This window comes from Bubalus kerabau, chromosome 17 (assembly GCF_029407905.1).
Source record: "Bubalus kerabau isolate K-KA32 ecotype Philippines breed swamp buffalo chromosome 17, PCC_UOA_SB_1v2, whole genome shotgun sequence".
NCBI classification, from domain to species: Eukaryota; Metazoa; Chordata; class Mammalia; order Artiodactyla; family Bovidae; genus Bubalus; species Bubalus kerabau.
Genome location: NC_073640.1, coordinates 38,007,072 through 38,028,200, shown reverse-complemented (window position 1 = coordinate 38,028,200; position 21,129 = coordinate 38,007,072). Strand labels below are relative to the sequence as shown.

General features: G+C 52.3%; 1 protein-coding gene across 2 annotated transcripts; it reads right to left on the bottom strand.

The window, feature by feature from the left end:
- Nucleotides 1-623: 623 nt before the first annotated feature.
- SLC9A5 (solute carrier family 9 member A5) lies at nt 624-20,713 on the bottom strand. Of its 2 annotated transcripts, XM_055552004.1 has the most exons (16): nt 20,466-20,713; nt 17,198-17,500; nt 15,506-15,669; nt 15,281-15,359; nt 14,815-14,992; nt 13,914-14,134; nt 13,504-13,706; nt 13,190-13,279; nt 13,022-13,092; nt 12,181-12,310; nt 11,615-11,703; nt 11,328-11,454; nt 7,240-7,410; nt 6,655-6,724; nt 5,871-6,005; nt 629-3,072 (listed from the first exon to the last, which is right to left on the bottom strand). In XM_055552004.1, exons 1-16 carry the CDS (start codon nt 20,656-20,658, stop codon nt 2,594-2,596), a joined length of 2,703 nt encoding a protein of 900 aa, XP_055407979.1. In that variant the 5' UTR covers nt 20,659-20,713; the 3' UTR covers nt 629-2,593. The 2 variants fall into 2 exon arrangements, with proteins under 2 accessions (XP_055407980.1, XP_055407979.1); XM_055552005.1 differs by lacking the exons at nt 15,506-15,669; nt 17,198-17,500; nt 20,466-20,713 and having other exon boundaries at nt 624-3,072; nt 14,815-14,906; nt 15,281-15,354.
- Between the last annotated feature and the right edge of the window lie 416 nt (nt 20,714-21,129).

The window sequence follows — 21,129 nt, the reverse complement described above, 5'->3', positions numbered from 1 at the left end:
ACCAGAGTCTGAGAATAGCTGCCGGCCATCTCCAACACAAGCACCTTCATATCCCTGGGCCTCCCAGCAGGTCTTCCATCTCTGGCCTTTCCTCCTACTGAGCTTTCCTCCTCGTGGGCTTTCAACCATCCTCCCCCCAGCACCAGCTACATTCATGCTCCCTACTGCACATCACTGCCCACACTCTCTAGGTCACAATTCTCCCAGGCTGCCACCTCCGAAACTCGGCAGGGTCACCCCACCCAAGCCTTTGTGTCCTTGGCTGGCCTCTCCCCAGCATGTCACCCCCTGCTCCTTGCTTCTCACTGTGTGTGCTCCAGATGTCTTTTATTCATGCTGCTCTTCCCACCTGAAATGCACCCACATAGCTTCACCCATGCTGTCTGAGCCCTGTCACACACACACACACACACACACACACACATTCATACCCCTCTCAAAGCTATTCCCCCCCCACTAGATCTCCTCGGGCCTCACAGCACTTTCTATGCTCTTGGGCTTGTAATGTAACACCAACAATGACTAACATTTGTAATCCTTTACCACGGGCCAGGCTGTGTACTAGATTCTTCTCATTTCATCATCTAATCCAGACAGCAGCGGTATGAAGTAAGCATCCCACTTAACAGATGAAGACACTGGAACTCAGAGAGAGTATGTAACATGCCTAAGGTAACATCCTTAGCAAGGGAGGGCTGGGACCAGCTGCTCGGCCTTATCGCAGCCGACTGTAAGCCGTGTGAGGGCAAAGCCTGAAAGTCACTCTTCCTTCTCTTCCCACATTCCCCAAGCATAAGTCAGAAAAAAAGGCTGACTAAATGTGTAAGCGTTGCAGTGTGTTCAGGATTTCAGATCTGTAAGGACGAACGACAAATCAGTGATTACCTAGGGCTCAGCAGAGGGTGAGGAGTGAATGCCGACAGTACGGAGTTTCTCTGGGAGATGATGAAACTGTTCCAAACTTAGCTTGTGGGGAGGGTTGCACAACTCTGTGAATATGTTAGAAAACCACCAAGCTGTACATTTTAAATGGGTGAATTTTATGGGGGGGGTGTGTGTGTGTGGTATCAATAGAAAGGCCCAGTGGAAACTGGATCTGCTGTCATCAGGGATTTCTATTCCTAGATGTTTCTGGACCCCACTCTCTCCAATTTGTATCAGAAACACTCAGGGTAACCAGCTCCCTTGAGATTGTCCTCCCACCTGCCATGTGTGGAACACATCTTTTCATTTGTCCTACCCCTCCCTCCAGGCATTGGAGGAATGTTTATCTGGTGCCAGTGTGTGTTGGCTGCATCTTTGGGCACCTTGGCATCTGACCTCTGGGGTCTTTCTTCCTGCAAGTCATTCCCATTTTGTGGACTCCCAGTTCTGTGACTCCGTGCGCAGAGAACAATCCCCTGGACTTGCTGCAGGCTTCCTGTAAGGTGATATAGTGGGAAAGAATGGGAGCAGAGGGAGGGAGGGCCGTAGGGCCTAACACTCCTGCCCAGGACCTCCTCCCCCCACCCCCCACCACCCATATCTGGGAAGCCCTGGGGCACGGAGTAGAAAGTTTCCATCTCCCTCACCACATGCCCTCTTGCCCCCTTCTCACTCCTCAAAACACCCAGACACATGGGTGCAGGACACACATCCATCTGAGAGATGTTTAATGTATCTTAGGTTCAAGGTACGCAATTCAGGGCAGGTGCTAACCCCAGGAAAGTCACCTGCCACCCAGTCAGCCCCCTTTCCATTATAGTCAGGCCTCTCAGCCCCAGAGCAGTGGCAGTGATCCTGGGATACCTAGCTCCTTTCCTGTTCAGGAAATAACTGGACAGTGCGGGAGGCCAGGGGCCACCATCTCCCCTCCTCACAAATCTCAGACCCAAGGATCTGAAAGGTCCAAAGCCAGACACAGAGCAGCAGATCCCCAGAGTGATGCTGGCTAGAAAGCAGCCATGACCCGAAGCCTGGCCCAACCCTGTGGCCTCAGTCCTGGAAATGGAGGAACTATTGCCCCAGAGACTGGCAGCAAAGGGAGGAAGACAAAGCAAGGAGTGGAGACAGATTCCCACTGCCCCAAACCAAATGGCTGTGGGTAGCTGAGCCAACAGGGCAGCAAAGCCTGCTGCACCTCCCAGCCCAGTCCCTCTGAGGACCAGCCCCTTGTGGAGCCTCACTGCCAGGGTACTGTCCTTTAGCTGACGCTGGGGCAGGGTGGAGTGCAGGACAGCTCAGTGTCAGCTGAGGAGAGATGTCCTTGCTTGGGGGACAGGAACTGCTCCCAGGATGACCCGCTGGGGATGGGGCATCAGCTCCCCTTGTCTCTGGGCCTTGCCTCTAAAACATCTGGACTGGGTCTTGAACCAGAGTTAGGGCCTTACTGAAAGGGAAGGTGGCAGGAGTTTAGGAACAAGGAGGGTGGTGAAAAGGGTTCCTGTGAGGACCAGCCCAGGAGACCCTTCTGACCCGCCCCAAGGGAGCCCAGCTGCTACTTTCAGTCCAGGCCCCTCTAACCCCATGTCCGGTTGAGTGGGCTCCTCCGCCCATTGTGCAGGGAAGACTTCCAGGGGGCCTCCGGCCCCCTGCTCCTCCCCAAGTGTCTGGGCTACAGCCGGCCGCCTTTGTTGAAGTGGATGCACCAGTGGGAGTTGGCGGTGCCCGGGCTGAGATGGGTGTGGTCCTCGTGTCCCATGAGGGGCTGCAGCTCCTGCTGCCGGGGGATGTCAGCGCTGCTCTCACTGCGAGAACGGCCCGCCTTGGCCAGGCTCGGGGGGAAGGCAAAGCAAGAGCGAGGATCAGAGGAGAGAGGCAGCTTGAGAGGGGCCTGGGGCTCTTCTGGGGCCCGTGGGCAGGGAGGCAGGCGGGTCATTGTTGGGGCCTGAGTACATGGCGGGGATGCCAAGCTCTCCAGGGACGAGATGCTCTGGTTCCAGCCTGTCTGCATGTCCACGGGCACAATCTTGGTGGTTTCTGAGGACACGTAGACGGCCAGGTCCCCCTGCGCACTCTTCCAAGGCAGCTCCTTCTCCGCACAGGTTGGGGATGGGGGGATGATGCGTGGGCTGGGGCACACCTCAAGGCTCCCTGGGGACAGAGCACACATGCACTCATTGCCAATCCAGTGGACACTTTCTCAAGTATAAGCACAGAAGTTCATTTTGCAGTTGCCATGCAGCATCCATTTGTGCAGTTACTGGATGCATGCCTGGCCAAGGGGAAGCACCACAGCTGGGTCTGCTCCCCACTGTATCCCCAGCACCTAGCACAGGACTGAGCATGTAGCAGTTGCTCAACAAATACCTACTGAACAAATGAAAACAACTAGAACAAGACAAAGCGAGAGCAAGGCAGGAAAAAACCCATCTATGATCAGCCCTCAGCCAACTTGCAGTGCCAGGCTTAAACCACATCCTGCTGGGCCCCCGGCCCAGGGTGAGGAAGATCTCGAGGCTTGGCCACTGCGCTCCTTGCCTGAGTTCCTACCACAGCCCTTTGGTGGTACAGAGTCCAGGAGTCTGAGCTCACAAAAAATTAATAAACAGGCTAAAGCTGAGCCACAAAAGGGATGCCAGAGCACAGAGGATGTGAGCCGAGAATCCCAGAAGTGCTGGCAGCCATAACGGAAGGCTCAGCCACAGCATTACAGAAAGGCTGAGGCTCTGAAAGAGGAAAGCAGGGAAGGAGCAGCCCTCTGGCTATCTACCACCCCTTAATCTCCAAAGTCAAGCTCAGTACCTTGCATATAATAGGTGCTCAGTATGTGTCTGCTCACTGATAAAGTCCTGAGCAGTCCTGTGAACTTAACTTCAAATGCTCCATGTTATGAAATGTATTGATGCTGTGACTGAGAGTGAAACTACCTCCCTGGAATGCTGTATTAAATTTTAACAACAAAAAAACTTCAGTGTTCACCTTTAGAGGATGCCAGGTAACTATTGGTCTGAAAACTGATAAGGGAAAGGAAAAATTCAAGCATTTAGCCATTCTTACCTATATGAACTGTACCTCAGACTGACTAAGTAATTGATGAGGGAAGGCTTTTTTTTAAATACAAGAATTCCTGCTAATCAATGCAAACAAAAAATAGACATAGAATATCAGCATTGCGCAACCCAGAATGAACTGTTGGATGTGGCAGTGATCACCAGTGACTGCAAGACCACCTGATGAAAAACTGACAGGGACTTTGATAATGGGTGGCTCAGGCTAACAACAACTGAAGCCAATAGTCAATACTAACCTACAAAAAGAGAGACAGCCAGATGGTATATGCTCCCTAGTGAGATGCAGTGGGAGGTATAACATCACCACCTATGGAGTATGCTTATCAAGTCTGATCTAGATTTAATTACTGATTTGAAGGAAATATAAAGGTCAGTGAAACAGACATATTAAATGATGCTTAGGGGATGCAATCAGCAAAATCCAGACAAGGAAAGACGGGGACAAATAACCAAGTTATTTCAATAAATACAGTGCAAGGAAAGAAAGTATGGTGGGGGGACCTGTAAATCAGGGTTTTTCAAACTTGACACTGTCACAGGTTGGAGCAGAGACTTCGCTGTAGGGAGCTGTCCTGTGTGTTGTAGGGTGTTTTAACAACATCCTTGGCCTCTACCCACACATCACAGAGGTACCCTGCCCGCTGTGACAACACAAGATGTCTCCAGACAGTACCCTAGGGCAGGGGTCCCCAACCTCCAAGCTGGGGACCGCCACCTCCTGTCAGATCAGCAGCGGCACTAGATCAGAAACAATAAATGTAATACGCTTGACTCATCCACACCCATCCCCCGTCTGTGGACAAAATGTCTTCCATGAAATCAGTCCCTGGTGCCAAAAACATTGGGGACCGCTGCTCTAGGGGACAAAATCACTATTACTACCTCCTTAAGAATCAGTGTTATAGGTTAAAAGAGACTTATCCACCAAATTTCATGTGTGGGTCTTTGTCTGGATTTTTATTTGAACAACCTACTGTAAAAATAATGAAGACAATCAGGGACATTTGAACACGGACTGGATATCTGATAACAAAGATTTTGGATATGATAATTGTTGGATATGATAAATGTATTGTTACATTTTTAAGAAGGATCCTTATCTTTTAGAGATACTTGCTGAAGTATTTAGCAATAAAGTGGTATGATATTTGCAATTTGCTTCAAAAGAATCCAGTGAAGAGAGGGGCATAGTGAAGGTGTAAGTGAAATAAGATCAGTTAGGAGTAGGTAATTATTGAAGATGGGTGGTAGAGAGATGGGAGTTTATTCTACTATTCTGTCTACTGTTTATTTTGAAATGTTCTACAATAGGATGTTTTTTAAAAGACACCTGAGAATTCTTGAGCCAACTGGCAGTGGTAGTTAGCATTCTGAGTTCATTAGGTCTCCACATACGGAAGTACATATATGTTGGTTTTTATCTACAGTAATGCCATTTTGATGAATGCAGGCTCCTCTCTCAGGTCTGGCTGCCACCCTTACTGGGGGCTGTACCCGAGGGCTGGTGTGCTGAGCATGGGTCACAGCAGAACCTGGTGTTAGGTTTGCTTGTCACCTTGTGTTTCTCGCCAGAGTGTAAAGGGAGGCAAGTGAAATGGCTGTGAGCTTTGGAATCAAATTCTGGTTCTGCTGATTTCTAGACAAGTCCCAAGTTCCTTTGAGCTCAGTTTTGCCATCTTGATTGTTGTGAGGATTGAATCAGATCAGAGATGTCAGATGTCTGACATAAAAGAAATGCTGAGTAAATGCTGGTTGATGAATGAATGAGCAGATAGGTGGAGTGACTGTCTGGAGTAAAGGCCATCAGCAAAGGGGAAGGAAGCCAACTGTGTAGCTCCAGTTTGCTCCAGAGGGAGGCAGGCAGGAGGAAGCCATTACCTGAGACCTTGCCCTCTTGGAGAACCTCACTGGTGGCCCGAGCCACAAAGATGATCCCCTCGTCATCCTCCTTCTCTGTCTCCGAACTGTCGCTGTCCTCCTCCTCCTCAGACTCCACGGTTAAGATCACAGCAGCTAGACAGGGACAAGAGCTGAATGGGATTGGCCAGCCCAGCAGCTGCCTCTTTGTACCGCACCACCCGGAGCCCAACCCCTTGTCCATCTAGGCAGAGCCCCACTGTTGGTAGAGACACCTACTTTGTCCTGTGGCTGTTACAGCACTGGCCTAGGTGGGTGGGGAGCTTAAAAGGAAGGGGCATGGGGCTCCAGGGCCCCAGGAGGCAACGAAAGACAGATCCTCAGAGGAAGCCATCAGGGAATCACACTTCCCAGCACCTTCATCTTCTCTCAACCCCAGATCCCATCGTCAACTGGAAGCATAAACATCTGGAAGGCTGGAAGGCCCATCAGTGTGCAGCTCTTCTAGGCCCCTGGTTTTACTGCAGGGACACTGGACCCCAGGGCCCACCCATCCTTCAAGGCCCAGACCAGGCTCCATTTATGACACATTCTCCAGGTCCTCAGGGTCTGTAGCCTGGAGTTAACTCTCAGGTGTCACAGACGTCTAGTAACTGCTGAGACCTGTCCATCTAGTTCTAAGGGGAAGAGCCCCAGCTCATGACATTGAGTGCTGTGCAGAGGAGGTCCTTCAGGCTTCCAGTCAATGGGCCCCTGCCCTTCCCCTCCCCATCCCATCCTCAACACCACCCCACTCCCTGCTTGCCTGTGTCATGGAAGCCCAGGTCTCGAGGAGGTTTCCCGTCTGTAGCCTCAGTGTTAGCCACGCCATCCTTCTAAGGACAAAAAAAAAAAAAAAAAGCCCTAAGCCTCTTGCCCTGACTCCAAACCCCAATCCTGTCATCTGGTGGGGTCAACAAGAAGACAGGTCTTCCTGATGCCACAGAGAAGGGAATCTGCGTCAATTACAGTGGTTCTATCATCCCTTGACCCCCCACCCCCAGCAAGTGTTGTAGAGTCTGATGGCCCCAGCAGAGATGCTCAGTACATCAGCCTGGGCTGAATAAGAAATTCATGGAGTCCCCGCACCCCTTCCCCAACAAGGAATCTGCCTCTTTCCTGCTCACTCCACCTCTGGTAGGTGGTCCTGCTGCCTTGGGCAGGTGACTACAAGAGGCTGCTCTCCCTCTGAAGGCTTCACCTTCCCCTCTGGGGCTCCAGGAAGATGCAAAAGGGAACCCAAGCTGCTGCAGCCCCCAGGTCCCCGAGGCTGGATTCCAAAACCTGTGAGCTCAAAACTGCATGCCATCAGCCTGCAGCTGCAAACAGGAGTCCTAGAGAAAGCACATGCCTTCTTGCGGCTGGCCTTGCGGAGTCGTGGCTTGCTCTTGGTGAAGCAGATGTTGTGCTTGGTGGACTTAAAGGACTCCAGCCGCCGCTTCATGTTCTGCTGGAAGACCTCCTTGTCCTGGCGCTCCTGCGCGTCCTCAGAGATGAAGTGGCGGCTGCAGCTGGCTTTGTACTGGCAATGACAGCCCCACCTTGCCATGAGGCTGGGTGTCCTGCCTCCCACAGGAACCCCACACCACAGCCCCAAGTTCACCATTGTTCCTACCAGCCCGCTGTTTCCACAACTAGCCATGGAGTGAAAAAAAAAAAAAAAAAAAATTAAAAATACAATAGAGACCCAGCCAGACTCTATATTTTCAGTTCTTTATCCCAGAACCTACTCCCTCAAATTTGGCTTTTCTTATCCCCTCTTGCCCTCTCCCAGTTTTCTCAGATGTGAAGTGACAAGACACAGGGGATCCTGTGTCCTATCCTCAGGGCTACCATGAAACCAAGGCAGGCTTTTCCTTCTTTGCACCTCAGTTTATCTGAGCCTAGTCCACATGCCTGGCCCATTTGCCTTGTGACAACACAGGACTCTGTCCAGCTGGCCCTCCCCACTTAGCCCTTTCTGCAGCTGCCACCATGACTCCTCAGGCTGCAGGAACTTCCGTGACTATCTCTTGTGCCCAGTTCAGTACCACTCCCATCATCTGCTCTTTCCAAGTCTTCCTCATAAAGACCAAGCCCACTACACCCTCACCTAACCTGTCTCCACCTCTGGCCGTGACTGCTTAGCAGCCTTTTCATTACCTCCTGGTAATTTCCCGAAGTACCACCCATGTAGTCCCAATCATTCTTGTCCTGCGGCACACCCCCAGGCTGGTCTCTTTCCTTTACCCTTCATATTTTCTGCTTCCCTGAGCCAGATCTAAGAATCCCCTTTAAGTCTCCTCCCAACTTCCCTCTTCTACACACTGATGCAGAGGTGTGCCTCTCTCCCTAGGGTGGGGGTGGGTGGGTGCAGAAGCTCAACTCCTTCACAGGGCTCCTCACTCCCCACTCCCCGCGTCCATCAGTTCGCTTCTCTCCATCAGTTCCTCCTTCCCAGTCCTCCACTCTTGCATCTTCAATCCTTCCCTGGCCACCGGCCCCTGCCTCTGCTTTTAGACCTGTTCCTGCCCTTACCTCCTTGAAAAACACCTTTCCATTGACACCATTGCCTTGCTTTTACTGCTAAACCTTTACACTTACATTCTGACACTTCCCCTAGTACCCATTAATTCTTTGAATGTCAGAAATACAGCTGGGGTGGGAGCAAGGGGGGTTGCCTGACTGCAGCACCACTGTGCAGCTTTTTGACTGGTCATCAGTACCTTGGCCTCTGGTTAGGCAACATCCGTGCAAAGTCCAGCCCTCCTCTTGCCCCAGGCCTCCGAGACAGCTCTGAGGGGCATCAGCTACTGCCCCTCCAAGGGCTCCTTCTCTCTCCTCCTCTGCTGGCTTCCCTCCCTTTTCTTCCATGTGCATTCCCCAGCATTATCCTTGGCCTCCTCTCCCATCTCAATGCCCTCCCCAGTGAAAGTATTGACTCTCTCAGCGCCAGCCAGCCCAGTGATAAATCTGTGCTTCCCAGACACCAGCCATCAGACCAGCTGCATTTCAACCCCCTCAAGGGGCTTATTAAGAGCAGATTCCTCATCCCACTCCACTAGTCAGACTCTGCAGGAGGTGAAGCCAGGAATATGTATTCTAGTAAGCTCCCTAGGAGATTCTGATGTAGCCAGGCCAGGAAACCTTTGCTCTAGATTGCTTCCAAATCTTTTATCTCCAGCCTGTCTGTCTCTTTTAAACTATAATCTTGTGTTTCTAACTGTATACTAGACACTTCTGTCTCTAATGATATTTCTGTGAAGAACATGAGGAATTATGGATTGCGTGCAGGCATAACTAAGTGGATTTAGAACTGGTTGAGTAACCATACCCCCAAAATTCTTGATCCAGGTCAGTCTGGAGGAAAGTCTTTAGTAGCAGACCACAGTGCTCTGTCCTCAGCTCTATCATGTTCATTTTTATGTTGATTTTGATGAATACAGAGTTAACAGGCTTAACAGAATTTTATATGATGGGAATCTGAGGAGATTTTTGGTGACCAACATGGGATCCAAACGATGGAATGATGGGCTAAATCAAATAAAATGACATTTAACAAGGATAAGCACAATCATAATCCAGATTTTTTTTAGTCGACTACACAAGAACAGGTTGGACCAAACCCATTGACCAATCTTACATACACACACACACATCAACAGCCAGCCAATCATTAGGTATCAATACTTCCTAATGTAATATAATAAGAAATACATAGCACAGCTATCGAATGTTCCTGAATACAACCAGGCCTCTCGATTGAACTACCAAGAAATACAGGGTACCAAGGATAACATGTCAGATACCACCTCTGGAATACAATCAGCAAAATTGGCAAAATGGAGAATTTTCTAAGACAATCTATCCAGTTTCTTTAGTAAATTAAAAGGAGGGGGAAAAGGAAGAAGAAACTATTACAATTAAAAAAAAAAAAGACATACTTACTAAAAATGCAAAGTGTGGACTTTATTTGGATCCTGACTTGAACAAACCAGATGGAAAAAGATATGTATTGAACTCTGGCTGGATATTTGAGGTGATGTGAGAAGGAGTCACTGTTACTTGTTGTATGTAGTAATGGTACTATGGCTTTTTTGAAAAAAAAAAAAAAAAAAAAAAAAGAATTCTTGCCACCTAGAGATACATATGGACATATTTAGAGATGATATGCTGTCTGGAGTTTGCTTTAAGATTAAATAAAGTGTAGATAGGGTGTAAGGGGGAATTATTGGAGCTGAGTGATGGTTAAATGAGTTTCTTTATTCTCTCTAGTTTTGTGAATGACTGAAATTTTCTATAAGAAAAAGTAAACAAAATCAAAAAACAAACAAAAGATCCACAAGTTGTATGAGACAGGGTTTCACAGTCATTAATTGAGGAAGACATGGGGAGTAGGTTGCCTGATTGTACGAACAGTGTGAGGTCTCAGGGTGATGAGCCAGAGCTGGAGGGATCCTGGGCTGCGAGAAGAGAAAGGCAAGTTCCATAACTAGAAAGGTTAAAGGTCCCCTGTGTCTGGTCCTGGTCAACCACAACTACCGTAGCATCTCCATCTGGGGCCTCTTTGGCCACGGCAGTGAAAGCCTGGAATCCTAACCACTAGTCCACCATAGAATTCCTAGGGGCCTCATTTTTAACGGCTGAAGGAGACACACCAGGGACAGAAGCTGCTGGCCCGAAGGCAAGAAGGCCTCTGTGTGGAAGGAAGCTGTTTTGACATCTTTGCAGGCTTTTGCTCTGCAGAGGTGCAGAGAGTCAAATCAGGCCCAGAGGGAGCAAATTAAAGGGAAAGAATTCCCATCTCTGTAGAAACGGCCTTGACTGTTAAAGCTGCCAAGAATGGTCACAGCTGGCTTCTCATTTCAGAAAGGTTCAAGGTAATGGCTTGCTGCCCCCTTGTGGGGTTGCAGCGGATTCCTGCCTGGATGGGTTGGGCCTTTCCAACCCCGAGGCTTCACAACCTGAATGGGACTCACTCATGTTACCTAAACTGGATGTCAGCCTCCCCCAGGTTAAGCTGCACCCACAGGCCTCCTTGGCACTCCTGCTTCTGTCTGTGACCCCCATCAAGCCCTCTATACCTCCTCTCCCCTTCCTGGCAGATTTCACAGTCCTCTGTGCCCCTCTTCCTTCCAGCCACCCAGCTCTAATCCGCAGTGTTTCACTCCAGCTTCTCAACTGGCTCTCCCGGCCTCTCAACTCACCCCGTCCAATTAGATCTGCTCTCTGCTACCAGAGAAGACATCCTTAAACCATCCTTGTAACAGGCCAACCTTCCTCAAAACAACAACAACAAAAACAAAACTAAAGGTTATAACCAACAAGATGAAGCCCATGCTCTTCAACTGGGCATCTACAGCTCTCCACAAGCTGGTGCCAGTTGCCTCTTGAGCCTTGGATCGCGGCCTCCCCAGACCTCACTCCCCCTCAGGACTCAGAGGCCCTGCCTGCTCTCACCCTGCGGCGCGGCTTGTAGAGGCCTCCGCAGAGCAGATGGTGCATCACCGCGTCCTCCCGGTCCCGGCCACTACGCACTGTGTCAATCACCTGCAGATCCAGACACGCTCCACTGCCACTCTCCCTCCTGCGGGCGGTGGGAACACATGTGCTGGGGAGGGGCTGGGAGGCGCGGACCAGGGGAAGGGCAGAAGCAGAGGTGCTCACGGGTCTTCCCCAGAAGGGATTCAGAGAGAGGGCCCAGTAGGAAGGAGCGTGGGGAAGCGGGAGGGGGCTCCAGGACTTACAGCAGGTTGGTGACAGAGGTCTCTGCCACAGAATTGCGGCTGGGCATGGAGGGCAGAGTGAGCCCAGTGGAGGACAAGACGTGGCCTCCCTGCAGGGGCCATGTCAGAGGTCAGATGGCAGTCAGATGAAGGTGGCGCAGATAGAGGGGAACAAAAGGAGTAACACTGGTTAACACACTTTGCTCTCAATGTTCCAGGGACTGCGCTAGGTGCTTTTTTGTACTGCACCTACAAAACTCTGTGACAGAGGTACTCTTACTGTCGCTTTCTTTCAGTTGAGGAAACCGAAGCTCAGAGAGGACAAACGACTTACCCAAGGTCACAAGCCTGAGATGATAAGAATCTGAACCACGTCTGCTGACGCCAGAGTCCAGCTGTCTCCCACCTTTCTGCACTGCCCACTAGACTCTAAATGTCAGCGTCAGGCCGGGCTCGTTCCTGTAGCTGCCACTTCACAAGTCCATGGATCTACTGGGAATTTCCAACTCCCTGCTCAGGGCCTGCCTGCCTGCTTCCTGCCTTGCCCTGCTGGCCACCCGCCCATTCTCCATTGTCTGCTGGCCCACCTGATCCACGAAGCTGATGGCGTCCCGGATGTTGAGTCTGTAATACACATCCCAGATCTGGTCCCGGATGCGGTAGGCTGAGCGCCGCATCAACAGCTGACTCAGGTACTTCTTATCAAACTGCTCCCACCTACAGAGGATGCCAGGCCCCGTCCTGAGTGCTGGCCCTTCCTCAGACAGGGCCGGGGCACCGCCAGTGTGGGGCCCACATCTCTTGATGTGGGCATCGGTCAGGGAAAATCTGGAAGCTGGTCCCTGCCCTTACTGAACTGACAGCGCCTGACATTGATGAAGTTATGACATGTAACTATAAAATCGCAACCATAACAGGAACTACAAAGGATAATTATAGAGTATGATGGGGATTTGTCCTAGTCAGGGAAGCCTCCCTAAGGACATGATGCCTGTGGTAATATCTGAAGGATGAACAGAGAGGTTAAGGAGGCGAGATGGAGGGGAGGGAATGTTCTAGTAGAAAGAATAACGTGCAAAGGTCCCAGTGACCAGGGCAGGGGGAGCATGGTGGGTCCTGAGTTTCTAAAACAGGGTTCATTTCATTGGCAGGCCGAGAGTCAAAGTCACAGCGGACCACAAGGCGGCTGGAGTCTGGAGGTGCCAGACCACGCAGGGCAGGGCCGGGCAGGCCTCACTGGGGAACCTTGTCTTATCCTGAGAGTACGGGGACACCAGCACTGCCTGAGGGGCTTCAGGGACAGGTCACCCAGCCTGCACCTTGATGTGACCCTTCTCAGAAGTGTGGCATGTCCCCCATGCTGCCCTGGCTGGAGGGGGAGGGGGTGCTTCTGCTGCTGCTGAAGGAGCCTGGGGGCAGCTCCCTCACCTGTCCCTCCAGTAGTGATAGCCATGGTGCCCCACAACGTCCTCCACTGCAGCCAGAATGTGGTCAAAAGTCTAGAAGGGGGGTGGGTAGGGGGACTGGATCAGGACTCTGCTCAGAATAGGAGAAGGGAGAGAGGGACAGGTGGGGGCATGGGGTTCTGGTACCCACGTGCTCATGCAGCTCCTGGTTCAGGGTGGGTTTGTGATGCTCACTCCTCTTCACCTTCAGCCACTTGACCAGTGGCTTGATGGTCAGGCCCTATGGACAGGCAGCCAGTGAGCCCTGCCCTGGCCAATTCTCTGCTGCCTTTCTCTCCCCGCAGTTAGGCTTCAGTTTCCATATCTCCACCTCACTGCTCTCAGAGTCTGGGAAGTCAAGCCCCTGCGGCCCCCAACAGGAAAAGGAACCCCTCTCCCATAGGCTCCAGGCCTCCCCAGGGCCTGCCAGACCCTCTCCCCATCCAGCCTCCTGGGTGCTCCCACCTGCACGATGACTGTGAAGAAGACCACCACAATTGTGGTGGCTACAAAGTAGTCCTTGGCAGGGACCTTGGTCCTGTCCAGGAGGATGACGAGAGCGAAGGCCACAGCCCCCCGCAGGCCCCCATAGGACATCACCACCTGGTCAATCTTGTCCAGAGGGACCAGCCGGAACTGATTCAGCACCCACGTCTGCAGGACTACGCCTACAGCAGGAGGGAGGCCAGTGGGAGCAGGGTGTTGGGAGTGGAGGGCACTGGCTGCAGCTGGCACCCAGTATCAGGGCTCAGGTCTGAAGGGCTGGGAGGGCTGAGCAACACTAGGAGGACAAGGATGTGGACTCAGAGGGTGAGATGAGCTGGGGTGGGGGGCAGGGGCAGGGGGGATAGGAAAGCAGAGGGTTCCGGCTATACCGAGGGCTCGGAAGAACAGGATGAAGAAGAGGGTGCCCAGCACCAGCCCAGAGTCCCAGGCCCACTTGGAAGAGTCCACGGCCGAGATGCCGAGCAGCATGAAGATGACGGTCTCCGCGCAGCTGGCTAGAGTCTTCATGGTGTACTTGACAGCTGTGCGGGACTTATGGGAGATGTTGGCCTCCACATACTTCTTACAGCCCAGGCCACACATAGTCACCCTGGGAAAGGAATGGAGAGTCAGGGCGATGAGGAGGGGCCGCAGGAAGCACAGCCTCTGGGGTCTGAGCATGCACAGGAGAGGATGCCCGTCACAGGATGTCAGACTCAGAGCCAAAGCACAGCGAGGCACGGAGCCCATCCCAGGCTGGTAGTGGTAGTCCTGGGCTAAAAGGGTCGGAATCGCCAGGCTTCCCACTCAGTGCCTTCTGGAGGGGAAGGCAGAGAAAACATGATCTGACTGGCACAGACTGCCTGAAGCACCTTTCAGAGTTGTGTGACCACCAGAGCCATGGCACCAGGCCTCAAAGTCCACGTTTGGCTCAGCCCACACCCCAGAGAACACTTTGCTGCTAAGTCGCTTCAGTCGTGTCCAACTCTATGCGACCCCATAGACAGCAGCCCACCAGGCTCCCCCATCCCTGGGATTCTCCAGGCAAGAACACTGGAGTGGGTTGCCATTTCCTTAGGCATGGGAAAAATGGGTTCTGGGGGCCCAGGACAGTTCTAGAAGTGGGTCCTGTAATGTTCCCTGAGGTTTAGTGTCTCCCCTGGGAAATTTGAAGCTCCCACTCAGGGAAACCTATAGACTTCTCAAGGTCCTGCGTCTGTCTGTGTGAAGGGCAACCATCTCCAGCGCCCCCTCCCAGCTGCCTGCGTGCTCGGCGCCCACAGGACTCACGCAAGAATGGCAGAGAGCGAGGCCATTTCAGCGGTAAGGTAGGCTGCGTAGGCGAGGAGGAAGACCAGCAGCGGCTCGATGATGCGGACCCGCTTGGTGAAGCGTGTGGTCAGGGCCAGGAGGAAGGCAAAGACTAAGCCCACGGCTGCCCCGCCCAGACTGACCACAAACAAGGAGGCTGGGGGAGGAGTGGGTTGTCAGCATGACCCCTGGCTGGGACCCCTCCCGGGCCAACAAGACTGCTGCCTGGGGGGAGTGGAGAAGGATGCCCACCATGCTCCCCAGGGGTCAGGAGTGCAGGAAAGCCCCTCCTTCTCGGGTTCTCAGGGCCCTGTTTCTCCGTGGAGGAGGGAAGGGAGGAATGAGGCACCCCAGCAGCATCCTCTGTCCAGATGCAGTGGGGGAGGGGCTCAGCAACCCAAGGGAGGCAGCCTCCAGCGCCCGCCAAGAAGGGGGAGATACTGACCGACTCCCTTCAGGTAGTCAGTGGCCCGCACGTTGGCAGAGCCCATCTCCACAAAAGAGTTGCAGACCTTGTACAGCACCTGAGTGAGAAGTGGTGCATCAGGAGTGATGATGGGGGAAGGCGGAGACCGGATTTCTTCCCCAGGGGATCTGGGGAAGGGTCTGAGCCTGGTCAAAAGCATGGCAGTGTGGGGTCAAGCAACGGCAGCCCACTGTGCACTCTCACCACGGTGACTGCATCGTTGAGCAGGGACTCGCCAAAGACGATGATAAAGAGGGTCTCGTTGACGTGCACCTCCTCAAAGACAGCCAGCACGGCCACGGGATCCACTGCTGAGATGAGGCTCCCAAACAGCAGGAAGTCCAGCAAGCCAGCCTGCACTCTAGGGGCTTTCGAGGGACAGCAGACAGTGAGGTACTGAATTGCCTACAGCAGCCCCAGCAACAGGCCCAGACTGTTGAAACAAGGATGCCCTGAGAGGACTTGGTACGGTGAAAAGCGCGTCAGCCTGCAACAGGAGACCTTAGGTCCTGAGCCTAAGGGCTGTCTTTGCCACTTACCCGCTCTATGACATGGGCACGGGCACTGCCACCTGACTTCTCATAAGCCATATCTCCTCATATGCCTGCCTGACAAGACTGCTGCAGAAATCAAGCAGGGAAATGGCTACAAAAGCTCTGTGTAACCTGGAGAGCTAAGATGGCACTAACAAGAAAAAACTTAGCAACAGCAATAATAACCACCATCAGGTGGAAATAGGCTGCTGACTGGCTTTATTAGGAGAACAAAAGAGTGCCTTCTCCCACATCGTAGTTCTCAGCCTAAGGAAGGCAACATGCACAATTCTTAGCAGGAGGGGGAGGGGCTATCCATCCATGAGGGCTGAATACAGTATGAAAAGCACTCACCACTGGTGGGACTCGAACATCCTGTGCAACCTCTGGGAACCTCAGTTTCCACTTCTACATACTGAGAATAATCATAGTGTCTACCTCAGAAAGTTCCTTATTTAACCAGTGCCTTAATACATAGGCACAGAGTCGGACACGACTGAAGTGACTTAGCAGCAATACATAGTAAGCACTCAGTAGTTATTACCTATTACTAGGATTACTATGATTATGGTCTGATGTTCTCCCCTCCCTTCCTGCCCCCAAAGAGTTCACTGAACCCATAGGAAAACCAGGTTGGAGACCTGAGTGGAAATTGCAAACCTCCCCTTGCCCCTGGGAAGAAGTCTGAATTACCAACTTTCAAGGTTGAATGGGTTTGGGGCCCAGAAAATGAGAAAGAAGGGAGCAGAACAGGGCAGCCTGAAGGCAAAGAGCTCAGTAAAATGACCCTCTCCTGCTAACCTTGGACCTGATATCAAATGAGTTTAAGGGCCTCTATTTCCTTGTCCATTAAACGGGATAAATGATACCCCCAGCAAGGTTGATATGAAGAGCCAGTGGGATGAGCAAAGAGAGAACACCCAGTGTAGTGTCTTGCGTTCTGCAGACATATGATATGTATTTATTAAAATAATAAAAACAGAAAACCACCCTGATGTGACCTGGGCAGAGCCCTCAAAGGGATGTTGAGCTGTGCCTCAGGGGAACCAGGCTGGCAGTGTGGTAACAGAGGGCAGGAGGAAGCAGGTGGTAATGCAGGCTTCCCAGCCTTGGCAGCCCACGCACAGCTGGGAGCCAGGCCCCTACTCAGCTGTCATCTGCAGAAGCCCAGACTCATCTGGCAGGGACCTAAACCAAGGCTGCAGGCCCATCTGGAGCACTGCCCAGTTGGGAAGGACCTAAGATGGAGGTCTCAGGGCATGGCTCTGGTCAACATAGGATCTTCAGAGCTGGAGGAGAAGGGAGCTGGGTGAGGAGTCTGGCAAAGCCCCCCACGGCTGGTCCACATTTTAGAGTCACTCACCCACAAGTCCAGCCTGCTGCAGGCCCCAGAGGGCAGCACCCGTTGTGAAGGCATTCCAGAGTGTGCCCACCATGGCATAGGTGAGGATGGCACCCAAATTGTCAAAGAACAGCCGGCTGGGCATGAAATAGCCCGAGTCCAGCACAATAGGAGGCAACAAGAAGAGGAAGAAGGTGCCTGGCTCCAGCTGGTACTCTGCTTTCTTGGCCACAGCCAAGACAATGCCCCCCAGTGCCAGTCCCAGCAAAATCAGCAGACAGCTCTCGGGGACCAGAGACGTCACCTTCCGAGACAAGTGAAACACTACAACACAAGAATAGGGCAGGAGGTGTCATCAATTTATGAAGCATGCATGCGCGTGCACTCACACACACACACACACACACACACACACACACACACACGCACTGGCCTAAAGCCTCCCAGTCTTAGATATTTATTCAAGGTCAGGACCCCCAATCCTGGGACCAAGGAAGAAGAAATTCAGGACTGCTAGAATCTCCGGCCTCCAGAGCTTCAAACTGTCCACTGCAGCCACAGTTGTCTGTTTCTTAGTGCTCCTGTCATGGTAACCTAGGTCTCTGCTTACTTTTTCCACTTCTAAAAATACCCCATCCTCTCTACTGTCATCCTCAAAGGACCTCACCTTTTTCTGCTCTCCCTTATCCATTTTCGTTATTTGAACCTCAGCAAATATTAGGTACATTTTTATGCATAACATAGTTGTAAAAATCAGGGCCTGTGGAGTCAGTCTCCCTGGGTTCAAAGCCTAGCTCTTTCATTTACCAGTTCTGTGACTTTGAAGCAAATATCTTCACTTTTTTTTTTTTAAATTGTTGGGCCGGGTGTTAGTTGCAATATGCAAAATCTCCAGTTGCAGCATGAGGGGATCTAGTTTCCTGACCAGGGATGGAACCCAGGCCCCTGACACGGGGAGCTCGGAGTCTTAGCACTGGACAGTCAAGGAAGTCCCAGTCCCTTTTTGACTTGCAGTTTTTTTCATCAGTAAAATGAGAATAAAGACAGTACTGATCTTATAAGATTGTTGCAAGGTTTAAGTAAGACGATCTGCTCAAAAGCAGTTAGCCCAGCGCCTTGTAGTAAGTGCTCTATAAATGTTACCTTTTATTCTATTATTGTGTCCTGCCCTAGACCATAATGCATATTATACCTCCTAGGAGTACAGCAGATCTCTTAGCCCTGTGTGCTTTTTCATTATGTAGGCTCACTAAGGGCTCAGTAGTTTTACAAGCAATAGACTTAGCAGTTAAACCTCCAGTTCTTCTTGTGGCTCCATCCTATCCTAATTGTGTGATCTCAGGCAAATTATTTAAATTCCTGAACTTCAATTTCTTCTCCTGTAATATGGGGAAGAATAACCTTCACAGAGTGAGTATAAAAATGATATAGTGTGAATGTGCCTAGCAGAATGTCAGACACATAATAGAATCTCAACAGATGTTAATTCAATATGATTCTGGGGAAAAGTAATAACATATGGAATGATTTTCTAGCACTATCGCCACTCCTATCTTTGCCTCATCATATACTCTTTGGGCTTTCGATTGGGCCCTGGGCCAGGTGAGCTCCTCTCCCTAGACAATCCTTGGAGTGGTGGGTAGTGAGGGATACCTTGGTGTTAGGCTGTATGAGACGCAATGCTAAGACAGTGCCCTTTGGAAGCTGTACCCAGAGAGCCTAGCACAGTGCCTGGCCTGTGGTGGGATCTACCTAAATATTTGGTGAATAAAAGGGAAAGAAAAATCCTAGCAATGAAGCTGGGGGAAGGTATTTCTGAACATTCTACCTATCTCTCCCCACCCCTAATCCCAAGGATTTTTTTTCTTTTTTTGGTTGATGAGCAAAAGGCTCTCTTCAACCTCTTCAACCTCCATAGGAGATGTCATCCAAGCTAGAAAAAGAATTATGATTTATGGGGAAAACTACAGCCATTGCTGCAAACCCTAAATAAGACAGGAACTCTCCACCTGGCAGACTTCTCAGCAGACCCAATTTTGGTTCCCAGATCTGAGGCTCCTCCCACCTTGCTCTCATTGCTGCCAGGCCCTAAGGTGAGCTCAGCCACAGCTCTCCCCACACTCAGCCCTACCTTTGGTCCCCCTTTCCTCTACTTCAGGGACCTTATTCCATCCTTATCTCCAGAGCATGCATTAATCCCAGCACTGCAATCCAAAACCCTTCACAAAAGCCTGTTCTCTGACAGAACTAGGCTCCTTGAAGGCATTTCAAGCCCCGTTTTCCATTATTAATGGGCTGCCACGGCAGAGTGGAGAGCTCCTCTGTTCCTGCCCAACCCCCACTCCCAACTGTGTCCCTGGGGGAAGAGGGGCAAACTCTTGACGGTGCGATTCCTATGTGAAGACTGTACTGGTGAGACTGGGAGTACAGGCTGTGCCAGCTTAGATGGGGAGTGAGTAGCAACGGCTCAGCTATAATTAGTCACCCCCACAGCGCAGTCTGCACAACAGGGAGAGGGAGGAGGGTCTCTGGTGGGAGGAGGGACCTCTGGCTGCTCAAAAGTGGGGAGGAAGGGGCAGAGGCAAGGAAAAGCAGCTCTATTCAAGAAAAGGAGTCTGAAGCACAGCCCTCAGTACTGTGCAGACTGAAGGAAATTAGATGTGTGAAAGCCTCTAGGGCAGGCAGCACATAGTAAGGCCCAATAAATGGAAGTTTCCCATACCCTGAAGTGGGAAGAGGTAGACTTGAATTGGAAGCGGGGGCGGGGGGGGACACACAGCTGGGCACAAGTAGGAGACATCTTTAGGGGATAGAGGTGGGTAGAGGAAAAGTGACATTTTAGCATCCCAAGAGAATGGACATTTGGAGGTGGCCTCCAGGGAAGGCTGCTTCCTCGGGACCAGGATGCTGGGGTTTGCCTGAGAATACCATCCCCTCAATGTCCCACACGCCCTGACTGCTGACAGGGGCTGGGGATTGGTGCAGGGGAGCCCAAACCAAAGAGCTGACTGCAAGAAGAGGGGAAAGAGAGGGCAAAGTAGGCTAGGGATAGGGTTGGAGAGCACTGGGGCGGCCCTCTGAGAAGGCAAATCCTCAGGGCTCCCACGCGAGAAGGGGAGGAGGGGGATCCACAAGAGGAGGCGCAGAAACAAGGTGAGATCCCGGATTTGCGGAATCGGAACCTAAAGTCGGGGCACTCTGCAAAAATCTGGCCCGGATTTGGGGACTAGGGGTTGGGGGCGGGTCCGCTGCCCGCTGCCGGCCCTGGCGCACGCACACACGCACTCACCGATTTTAGCCAGGCTGGCCACCAGGATCCAGAGGGCTACCAAGTAGGGCGCCTCCACCTCGTGCCACTGCCAGCGGAAGAGCGCCAACCCTGGGGGAGGCTCACCCAGCGACCCCGACTCCTGGGTGGGCTCTTCGGTTGCTCCTGCTCCCGCCAGGGGCAACCCGAGCAGCGGCAGTGCGGCGCGCAGCATCCTGCCGCCTGCCTAGCAGCCCTCCAGGCACCGCACGGCCGCCGGCCCCGTGTCGCCGCCGCCGCCGCCGCCGCCTACCCGCCTCCCCCGCGTCACAGGCACGTGGGGTCCGCTCCCCCCAATCCCGGCCCGGATACCCCCAACCCAGGTCCGGACTCCGAGACCCTGTCCCGGGCGTCCGTAGTCCGGACGCCTGCCCCTCCGCTCTAAACCAGTCTCGACTCTGGAAATCCCCCAGTGCATCCCTCCCCCACAAGCCCTGCAACCTAGTCCTTCAAGCCCGCTCCCTCAAACCCTCCCCAAATCTCCCCCGATCCGTATTCAGAGCTGTGAGTGGCCACAGTCCCCAAGGGGCACCGCCGGGTCCCACCCGCCAGCGGCGACAGCCAGTCGCGGGAGTGACGGGGGTCTTCTGGATGGCGGGGTTCAGGCGAGAGGAGGGCGGCCCCGCCACCGAGAGTGCGGTCGGCG

Bases quoted from the DNA above. Each gene is read 5' to 3' on its own strand.
- SLC9A5 (XM_055552004.1), bottom strand. From the start codon at position 20,658: ATGCTGCGCGCCGCACTGCCGCTGCTCGGGTTGCCCCTGGCGGGAGCA. The intron at 13,707-13,913 runs GTATAGCCGGAA...CTCCTGCTGTAG, and splicing joins CCTGTTCTTCCGAGCCCTCG to GCGTAGTCCTGCAGACGTGG. The intron at 7,411-11,327 runs GTGAGAGCAGGC...TGTCATTGCCAG, and splicing joins TCTACAAGCCGCGCCGCAGG to TACAAAGCCAGCTGCAGCCG.